The following is a 10564-nucleotide window of genomic DNA, read 5'->3' on the forward strand; positions in this document are numbered from 1 at the left end:
GCCCCAGTTCCTGTTTCGGCCTCTGCTGTACCTCTTCGGCCCCTGGGGCTCCCCGCAGACGCCTGCTCTTCCTGCTGCGCTGGGGCCGCTCTTCCTGGCCGCCTGCCGCCCGCATCCGCGCTCACCCCGCCGGGGCATGGGGCCTCCCCCCGGCTTGGGCCGGCCCTTCTGGGGCCCCCGAGGTGCTTCGGCCCCGCCGTGACCAACCGGCCCGCCTGGTGCTGCCGTCTCCAGGATGAAGGGCAGCGAGGGGGACGCGGGCGAACAGGCCCCGCTGAACCCGGAGGCCGAGAGCCCTGCGGGTTCGGCCACGTACCGCGAGTTCGTGCACCGCGGCTATCTGGACCTCATGGGGGCCAGTCAGCACTCGCTGCGGGCGCTCAGCTGGCGCCGCCTCTACCTCAGCCGGGCCAAGCTCAAAGCCTCCAGCCGCACGTCTGCGCTGCTCTCGGGCTTCGCCATGGTGAGGGGCGGGAAGGGGGCACACAGGGTGGGGGGGAAGCACGCGGGGGGCACGGGGTTGTGCGTGAAGTGAACGAGTCCCAAAGAGGGCAGAGGAAAGGGAAAATTGTTTTGGGGGGCGGGAAACAAGGTACCAAGGGACTGAAGAAGTTTCTTTTTATGGGGGGGGTTTAAACATGGCCCTATGAATATACACAGGGCCATGGGGAAGAAAAACAAGTCCCAAAGGTGTCATGAGGGAAAGGGTAAACCAATCACCGATGGGGATGAGTAGGCAACCGTGGGGCAAAGTGGTCCAAAAGGAGCATACTCCTGGCAGGATGGCTACTAAGTACCTCAGAGGTTCAAAGGCAAATCAGCTGCGTGGGATCTGTATCAAGGTGGGTGGTGCGGTCAGGGAGAATAAACTGGATGAAAGGTGGGCCCATCCCAAGGAAGGTGGCTACTCCCCAGCAGGCACAAAAGGTGCTAGTGTCACCCAGGAGAACTTTGAGAAGAGATGTGCCTGTGAGGGAGGCGCTGGGGAAGGAAGCTGATTAGGAAGCTGGTAAGTGATTCTCAAGCTGATAAGCTGCAGGTGTGGGAGGATAACACCAGCTAACGGTCCCAGCAGTGGTATCACAGGAAGTAGGACTGAGGGAAGTCCCAGGGTTTCCCCACCATCATCACAGGAAGAAGGAGAAAGGCTGGAGGGGGACACTTTTGGGAACATGCTCCTGTAGGGGCAAATATCAGAGGCAGCTAATGTGGGAGTCATAGTACAACAGGTGATCTGGGTTAGTCCCTGCCCCTTTCTGTGCCACAGCCTCTGTATGTGAAAGATACATCTCCTGAGAAGGATGAGCGCACAGAATAGCCTAATTTATTGTATCGTTTCCTGTGGTTTGACTACGATATCCCCTTCCAGAGGCTGGAAGGGTAGGTTCTAGGGGCAGGACTGGTCCTGGCCCTAGCAGGGGAGAGCAAGGCTGGGCCAGGCTGTGGGAGAAACCAGGACTAAGCCTGGCCCAGATCCCTGTCTGTGGAAAACACCTGCTGACACCTGCCATGGCCCAATTTCCCAAAATACTCAGCCTGTTTTCCTACCTCCACTGGCCAGGCTCTGCAACTTCCTTCTCCTTTCCCCAGCCCCAGAGCAATCTAATGGATCCCACAAGAACCAGGGATGGGGAAAGATCCAGATTCTGAAACCCAGATGGCCAGAGTTATAATAATATTACACAAATTGTATTCAGCTGTCACTAAGTACCAGGCCCTGTGCTCAGGACCTTTATGTGCCCCATCTTTCTATCACTCTATGAAGTAGGTATCACTACTATGGCCACTTTACAGATGAGAAAACTGAGGATCAGAGATGTTAAGACACCTGCCCAAGGTCCCAAAGCAATTAAGTGGCAAGATTTGAACTTAAGCAGTCTGGTTCTAGAGTCCAAATTTATACATTCCTAGAAGAGGGTCATCAGCTCAAATGTCTGCAAAGGCCAGGTAGGTCATATGGATGCCAAGTTGGCTGGGTGGGGCTGGCGATCAAGAGACCCCATGACCTGTCCAAAGGAAGCAACCATGACTCAACTCTAGCTGACAGCTGTCACGCAGGAATGTTGGCCTAGTGTGACCAGATCTTCCAAGTTTTCAAAAGGATCTGGAAATAGGGATATATGAATTCTCTTGTTTTAAAAGATAGCAACTTGTTCAGTTTTTTAAAAAACGCACTGCAAGGCTGTGCACGGTGGCTCACACCTGTAATCCTAGCACTCTGGGAGGCTAAGGTGGGAGGATCAGCTTGAGCTCAGGAGTTCCAGACGAGCCTGAGCAGGAATGAGACCCTGTCTCTACTCAAAATAGAAAAAATTAGCTGGGTGTGGTGGCACGCGCTTGTAGTCCCAGCTACTCAGGAGGCTGAGGCAGGAGGATTACTGGAGCCCAGGAGTGTGAGGTTGCTGTGAGCCAGGCTGACCCCATGGCACTCTAGCCCAGGCAACAGAGTGAGACTCTGTCTCAAACAAAACAACACAAAACAAAAAAACACTGTGAGCCAAGCAAAACATGTCTGCAAGCTGGCTGTGGTTCACGGTGTGCCAATTTGCAAACTCTAGCCTCAGGCTTTAGCATTAACTATAATAATAAACAGCAAACACTTACCTAGTTCTTACTATGTGCCTGGCACTGTTCTTAGCACTTCATATGTACTATCTCATTTAATTTCTACAACCCATGGCTGATCACGGTGGCTCACGCCTGTAATCCTAGCACTCTGGGAGGCCGAGGCAGGAGGATAACTTGAGCTCAGGAATTTGAGACCAGTCTGAGCAAGAGCAAGACCTTGTCTCTACTAAAAAAATAGAAACATTTGGCAGGTGTCATGGTGTGTGCCTGTAGTCCCAGCTACTCAGGAGGCTGAGGCTGGAGGATTGCTTGAGCCCAGGAGTTGGAGGTTGCAGTGAGCTATGATGATGCCACCGCACTCTACCCAGGGCAACAGAGCAAGACTCTGTCAAAAAAAAAAAAAAAAAATTCCACAACAACCCCATTAGGCAGGTGGGTGCTATTATCAATCCCCATTTCCACACAGGAAATGAGGCACAGAGAGAAGTAACTTCCACGGCTAAATTTGACTGGCTTTAAAAAAGAAATGTAAACCAATCACCGATGGGGATGAGTAGGCAACCGTGGGGCAAAGTGGTCCAAAAGGAGCATACTCCTGGCAGGATGGCTACTAAGTACCTCAGAGGTTCAAAGGCAAATCAGCTGCGTGGGATCTGTATCAAGGTGGGTGGTGCGGTCAGGGAGAATAAACTGGATGAAAGGTGGGCCCATCCCAAGGAAGGTGGCTACTCCCCAGCAGGCACAAAAGGTGCTAGTGTCACCCAGGAGAACTTTGAGAAGAGATGTGCCTGTGAGGGAGGCGCTGGGGAAGGAAGCTGATTAGGAAGCTGGTAAGTGATTCTCAAGCTGATAAGCTGCAGGTGTGGGAGGATAACACCAGCTAACGGTCCCAGCAGTGGTATCACAGGAAGTAGGACTGAGGGAAGTCCCAGGGTGAGGAATCAACAGGCACAGACCTGGTTCCTCCCTGCTTATGGCCAGCTGTGGGACCCTGGACAGGCCTCCACCCCCTCACAGGCAGGCCAGTGGGAAATTGTGAGATCATGGAGGGTGTGCCCTCTGTATCCTGCCAAGTACCCGCCCCAGGATGAGCTGTGATTCTTGTCATCAGGAACCCCAGATCCAAGCATATCAGAGCAAGACACACATGAGCAATGGCTCCAACTAGCCTGCTGATTGGACAGATGTGGAAACCAAGGCCACGCCTCTAGGGCAGTAGCTCTCCCAAGGGCACTCAGCAGAGGAAGGATATAGAATGAACTAGGACCCAGGATCACTGGACTTAAGTTAGTCCAGGGTTTCCCCACCATCATCACAGGAAGAAGGAGAAAGGCTGGAGGGGGACACTTTTGGGAACATGCTCCTGTAGGGGCAAATATCAGAGGCAGCTAATGTGGGAGTCATAGTACAACAGGTGATCTGGGTTAGTCCCTGCCCCTTTCTGTGCCACAGCCTCTGTATGTGAAAGATACATCTCCTGAGAAGGATGAGCGCACAGAATAGCCTAATTTATTGTATCGTTTCCTGTGGTTTGACTACGATATCCCCTTCCAGAGGCTGGAAGGGTAGGTTCTAGGGGCAGGACTGGTCCTGGCCCTAGCAGGGGAGAGCAAGGCTGGGCCAGGCTGTGGGAGAAACCAGGACTAAGCCTGGCCCAGATCCCTGTCTGTGGAAAACACCTGCTGACACCTGCCATGGCCCAATTTCCCAAAATACTCAGCCTGTTTTCCTACCTCCACTGGCCAGGCTCTGCAACTTCCTTCTCCTTTCCCCAGCCCCAGAGCAATCTAATGGATCCCACAAGAACCAGGGATGGGGAAAGATCCAGATTCTGAAACCCAGATGGCCAGAGTTATAATAATATTACACAAATTGTATTCAGCTGTCACTAAGTACCAGGCCCTGTGCTCAGGACCTTTATGTGCCCCATCTTTCTATCACTCTATGAAGTAGGTATCACTACTATGGCCACTTTACAGATGAGAAAACTGAGGATCAGAGATGTTAAGACACCTGCCCAAGGTCCCAAAGCAATTAAGTGGCAAGATTTGAACTTAAGCAGTCTGGTTCTAGAGTCCAAATTTATACATTCCTAGAAGAGGGTCATCAGCTCAAATGTCTGCAAAGGCCAGGTAGGTCATATGGATGCCAAGTTGGCTGGGTGGGGCTGGCGATCAAGAGACCCCATGACCTGTCCAAAGGAAGCAACCATGACTCAACTCTAGCTGACAGCTGTCACGCAGGAATGTTGGCCTAGTGTGACCAGATCTTCCAAGTTTTCAAAAGGATCTGGAAATAGGGATATATGAATTCTCTTGTTTTAAAAGATAGCAACTTGTTCAGTTTTTTAAAAAACGCACTGCAAGGCTGTGCGCGGTGGCTCACACCTGTAATCCTAGCACTCTGGGAGGCTAAGGTGGGAGGATCAGCTTGAGCTCAGGAGTTCCAGACGAGCCTGAGCAGGAATGAGACCCTGTCTCTACTCAAAATAGAAAAAATTAGCTGGGTGTGGTGGCACGCGCTTGTAGTCCCAGCTACTCAGGAGGCTGAGGCAGGAGGATTACTGGAGCCCAGGAGTGTGAGGTTGCTGTGAGCCAGGCTGACCCCATGGCACTCTAGCCCAGGCAACAGAGTGAGACTCTGTCTCAAACAAAACAACACAAAACAAAAAAACACTGTGAGCCAAGCAAAACATGTCTGCAAGCTGGCTGTGGTTCACGGTGTGCCAATTTGCAAACTCTAGCCTCAGGCTTTAGCATTAACTATAATAATAAACAGCAAACACTTACCTAGTTCTTACTATGTGCCTGGCACTGTTCTTAGCACTTCATATGTACTATCTCATTTAATTTCTACAACCCATGGCTGATCACGGTGGCTCACGCCTGTAATCCTAGCACTCTGGGAGGCCGAGGCAGGAGGATAACTTGAGCTCAGGAATTTGAGACCAGTCTGAGCAAGAGCAAGAAAAAAATAGAAACATTTGGCAGGTGTCATGGTGTGTGCCTGTAGTCCCAGCTACTCAGGAGGCTGAGGCTGGAGGATTGCTTGAGCCCAGGAGTTGGAGGTTGCAGTGAGCTATGATGATGCCACCGCACTCTACCCAGGGCAACAGAGCAAGACTCTGTCTAAAAAAAAAAAAAAAAAATTCCACAACAACCCCATTAGGCAGGTGGGTGCTATTATCAATCCCCATTTCCACACAGGAAATGAGGCACAGAGAGAAGTAACTTCCACGGCTAAATTTGACTGGCTTTAAAAAAGAAATTTAAAAAAGAAGTACGTAAATTGCTTAAGACTACACAGCTTGTAGAGCTGAGAATGAACCCAGACAGCATAGCTCCAGAATCTGTGCTTACCAGCCCCCGCGCTGCAACAAGGTAAAACTGTCAAACATTTCATCCCGCCCTCTTGATAGCCAGGTAGGGAAACCAAGGCCAGAACAGGACAGAGCTTTGCCAAGGCTGAGTGCCTTCTTTCTGCCAGCACTGTTCCAGATCCTAGGGATGTATCAGTGATGTATATCAACAGGCAAAAAACCCTCAACTGCTCAGGAGGTTATGGGCACTCAATCCATCCCCTCTTGTCCCCACAGGTGGCCATGGTGGAGGTACAGCTGGAGAGCAACCACAAATACCCGCCAGGCCTGCTGGTGGCCTTTAGTGCCTGCACCACTGTGCTAGTGGCTGTGCACCTCTTTGCACTCATGGTCTCCACGTGTCTGCTGCCCCACATTGAAGCCGTGAGCAACATCCACAACCTCAACTCTGTCCACCAGTCGCCACACCAGAGACTCCACCGCTACGTGGAGCTGGCCTGGGGCTTTTCCACTGCCTTGGGCACCTTTCTCTTCCTCGCTGAAGTTGTCCTGGTTGGCTGGGTCAAGTTTGTGCCCATTGGGGCCCCCTTGGACACACCAGTCCCTGGGGTAACTGCATCCCAGGTGCCTGGAACTCTGCCACCAGTGGCCACCTCCCTTAGTCCAGCTTCCAACCTCCCATCATCCTCTGCTTCTGCAGCTCCGTCACAGGCTGAGCCATCTGAGGCCTGCCCACCCCGGCAGGCATGTGGTGGTGGGGCGGCCCATGGGCCAGGCTGGCAAGCAGCCATGGCCTCCACAGCAATCATGGTACCTGTGGGGCTCGTGTTTGTGGCCTTTGCCCTGCATTTCTACCGCTCCTTGGTGGCACACAAGACAGACCGCCACAAGCAGGAGCTTGAGGAGCTGAGTCGCCTGCAGGGGGAGCTGCAGGCTGTGTGAGGCTGGTGTTAAACTGCTGCAAGCACTGCCTCCTGGGTCTGCAAGAGGCCCCAGTGTCTACAGACCTCATTCCCTGCCCCTGGCTTGAACCACTTCCTGTGGTCACTCAGGTAGAAACCAGTTTCCTGCCTGCAGGGTCCTTGGGGCAGCTCCCACATTCCCAGGAATTTTCCCTGTCGGCCTGTCCCATGGGTTTTATAAGCTCTATGCCTGGGCTGGGAGAAACAAGGGAGGAGGTAGAAGGTCCTCAATCCAAGGATCATGTGGTAGATGGAGGGGAGGCAGGGAGACTCCTGGTGGGACCTTTGGTGCTGACCCTCAGCCACCTTTTCCATTCCTATACGGAATGGTCAGAAGGTTACATGCTCACACAGCTGCCCCAAGAGGCAGTCAACCCTTGCTTTATTTTCGTAGAATCTATTTTATGGTTGGCATTTTTGGGGAAGCTTTTCCCTGTTCCCAGATTTTGGTGGGTTCCACATTCTTGCTTTAGTTGCTGTAGAGGCATTTGGGTATTTCTCCCCCTAGGCATATGTCCAGCTTTTCCTAGGAGAAGCCTCCATGTTTTTGGAGATTTGAGCCCACATCCCACTGTTGGTGACTTGAGGCCACACACAAGAGGGGTGGTGCCTGACCCACTGCCCTAGCCCTACACTTAGGCACCTATATCTGGTTCTCACCCTCCTGGGCCAGGGTTAGGGGTCTTCGGAGACTGAAAGCCTGTGTGCCCAGCCTGAATCCTTAGCAAGGGTTGGAAGAAGAGCTTTGAAGGGAGAAGGTCCAGTCGCCAGCCCTTGGAATACAGAACTCTTCTGACACCGAATTTTTGATGCACCTTGTTTTATATAATAAATTGTGTTTCACAGATGTCCCTGTGGCTGTGAATGGCATAAAGGGGAGGCCTTCTTGAGACAAGGTTATTTGTTTTTAAGAGTCAGTTGGAGGCAAGTGCACCTGGGGGGTGAGGGGAGTGGGTGCCAGGTATGACCCCACCAGGTGCTAACAAGGGCCAATAGCTTCTGAATGTGGAGAGTTATTCTAAGGCTAATAGCTTTGAGCTCAGGGTGTATCTCTTCCACTGTAAGTTTTTCTTGTGTGACTACTACATACTAGAGGCTTTTCAAAGGTTATCTCATTTAACTCTCACAACTATCTCAAACGACAAGTCTTTACCATTTCTATTTCAGAAATAAGGAAGATGAGGCCCAAGAAGGCTGAGGATCTTGCCCAAAGCCACACAGCTAGTCAGTGAAACTGAACTTGGATTATCTTTACCATCACATGGGAATCTCTTTCTCTTTGATTTGAGAAAAGTAACCAGTACCTTTCAACTAGGACAAAAGAAAGGAATCTGATCACATCTTCTATGCCTCCATGTAAATTCATTTTTTCAGCCTCATTTCCTTCAAAATTTTTAAGGGTCTTAATCCTGTCTTCTATTCTTGTGGTGTGAGGCCTTGGACAAGTCTCCCTTCCCCCTTTTCCTATTACTTAATATGGTTAATTTGCATAAACCAGGCTCCAAGGGCCTCTCCTGCACTGTTCTGATGTCTGCAAATTAACATCCATTTTTAGAGGAAGAACCTGGAACTTAAGTCCAAAGTCATACTGGACATAGGGACAGTATGGAGCCTAGGCCATCCTCAGCTCATGGGCCTGTGGGAGTGCTATTCCTCCCCAGAGACCAGGGTGCTTACGTCCACACAGAATAAAAAGCGTGCCCAGCCTTTGGGCGACCTCAGCCCCAAGGTTCCGGATGCAGGCCTGGACTGGTGCTGTCCTTGTGCGGCGGGATTCCATGAGCACGGGGATCCCCAGCTGAACAGAGCAGGCACTGGGACCATGATGCCTGGAGAATAGACCAGCCCACCCCAGTTCCTATAGGACCCAGTTTATTTTTTACAGGACCCCTTTAAAGGACCTGTAGGCCCCACTAGGCTTATTAGAGAACCTTGAGACGGGCTCGGATTTAACCTCTAAGGTAAGTTGAGTACGGCAAAATGGAGCACCTTCTAAAGGCCTCAGTCTCCCCATCTGTCAAATGGGCATCTTCAACAGCTAGAGGCCCATGGGGGATAATGAGAAGAAAATGCTCCTTGCGCTATGTGCTAGGCCAGGCAAACTGCCTGAGTCACCATTCCCGGTAGTATTTTTCCACCTCCCGGTAGCCCCTCCCATCCCACTCCGGTTTCGGTGGGTCCTGCAGGAGGAGCCCCCGCGTCTCCGGGCTCCGCACGCTCTGACCACGCCCCTCTGCGCACTACGCCTTGGCCCCGCCCACAGCGAGATCCGCAGATTCGCCAGCCCAGCTCTTCCTCAGAATTACTTGGGCCCCTCCATACTGGGCTGAAAATTCTCATCGGACTCCAAGAGGAGTTTTAGGCTGTAGCTATTCCCCCGGGTCAGAAGTGGGCTGTTCCCTGAGTTGTGCTACTAAGAAAAAATCCAGAAAAAGCCCTGACTCTGTCAACAGGGCTTGGCTAACCGGGCGTTGTTTTCTCGACTTCAAGGCGGATGAAGAGAGGCAACGGCTGAGGCCAGGACCTAGCGAATCTGCAGCTTCTTAGACCTTTGGCCGCACAAGGAAGGGGCAGGGAAGAGGAGCAAAGGAGCACGCATCCTGTCCACCGATTCGCCCCGCCCGCTCGCCGAATCTGCGTCTGCTCAACGCACCACTCAAACCTTCCCAGCTCTGGCTGGCCTCCTCCCCTTCGCCCCGCCCCCTTTTCCTCAGGGACTAGTTGCAGCTTTCATCGCCGCCGATTCGTCACGAACTCTAGGCCAGAGCAACTGGATCGTGGTGGTGAAGCCCACTCTCCGGGGGATGCGGCCAATCTACAGGCTCCCTGGGCCGCAACTCTCGAGGCTTACAGGGCGCCGGCCAAGACGAGGCCGCTACCCTCGGCCGCGTGGTTCTCCTGGCGGCGCCTGTGGCGAAAGTGCGAATGCAGACGCTGTGCCCGCTAGGCCTCGCGCAGGTGGCGGTGGTGTTTGGTGCGCGCGCCGGGGAGGTGGTGGTGGGGGGGGCGCCGCCGCCGCCACCGCTGCGGGGCCGGGTCTCGCGCTGCCGCCGCCGCCGCCGCCGCCGCCGCCTCGCGCCGCTGAGGTGCCGCGCGGGGTGGGGGGAGGGGGAGCCGCTCGCCACGAGCGGGTGAGTGGGGCTGCGGCGCGCGTGCGCGGAGATGGGGGGGGCAGAACGCGCCGGGGCGGGAGGAGAGGGCAGCGGCGCGCATTCACCCACCCCCCCCGCCCGGATTCGGGGCCGAAGCCGGGTCTCGGGCTGGGTCTCGCGGTGTTTCCAACGCCCCAAAGAGGTGCCACCTTTCGGCCGAAGGATCAGGGCGCGGGGACGGGCGCGGGTGTGTGCAAGCGAGAGCCGGGCTTGGCCCGGGCCGCTGGCCGGTGAGGAGGCGGGAGGGGGCGGGGCCTGCCAGGGGGCGGGGGAGGGGTCTTGCGCCGAGGCCAAGTGGGGCGCGCGCTAGGGAGAGCGGGAAGGTAAGGGGGCGCGAGATGGGCCTGGGGGCCTGAGGGGAGAGTTGGGGAGGTGGAGAGAGAATAGGTTGTTGTGATGAAACAGAGAGTACTTGGGGCAAAATTTTGGGGAGCCACGGGTCATGGTGAGGTGTGGAAACTGGAGTGGTGAGAGAACCTGGAATCTGGGCTAGCCAATGAGGGACAGCAAGGGAGTCAGGCCTAAGTCCTGAGCCCCCTTGCCTGTCCCTCTTTTCCTAACAG

General features: G+C 53.8%; 1 protein-coding gene across 1 annotated transcript; it reads left to right on the plus strand.

Annotated features, from left to right (window-relative positions):
• The first annotated feature begins 4 nt into the window (after positions 1–4).
• Positions 5–7687, plus strand: ORAI3 (ORAI calcium release-activated calcium modulator 3). The gene is made up of 2 exons (XM_012660358.1): positions 5–463; positions 6164–7687. The coding sequence occupies exons 1-2, from the start codon at positions 236–238 to the stop codon at positions 6827–6829; spliced, it is 894 nt and encodes a 297-aa protein (XP_012515812.1). The 5' UTR covers positions 5–235; the 3' UTR covers positions 6830–7687.
• The last annotated feature ends 2877 nt before the right edge of the window (positions 7688–10564 follow it).

Source organism: Propithecus coquereli, unplaced genomic scaffold (assembly GCF_000956105.1).
Source record: "Propithecus coquereli isolate 6110/MARCELLA unplaced genomic scaffold, Pcoq_1.0 Scaffold66, whole genome shotgun sequence".
Lineage (NCBI taxonomy): Eukaryota > Metazoa > Chordata > Mammalia > Primates > Indriidae > Propithecus > Propithecus coquereli.

Coding starts and splice junctions, on each gene's coding strand:
- ORAI3 (XM_012660358.1), top strand. CDS start 236: ATGAAGGGCAGCGAGGGGGACGCGGGCGAACAGGCCCCGCTGAACCCG. Junction 464..6,163: donor TGCTCTCGGGCTTCGCCATG/GTGAGGGGCGGG, acceptor TTGTCCCCACAG/GTGGCCATGGTGGAGGTACA.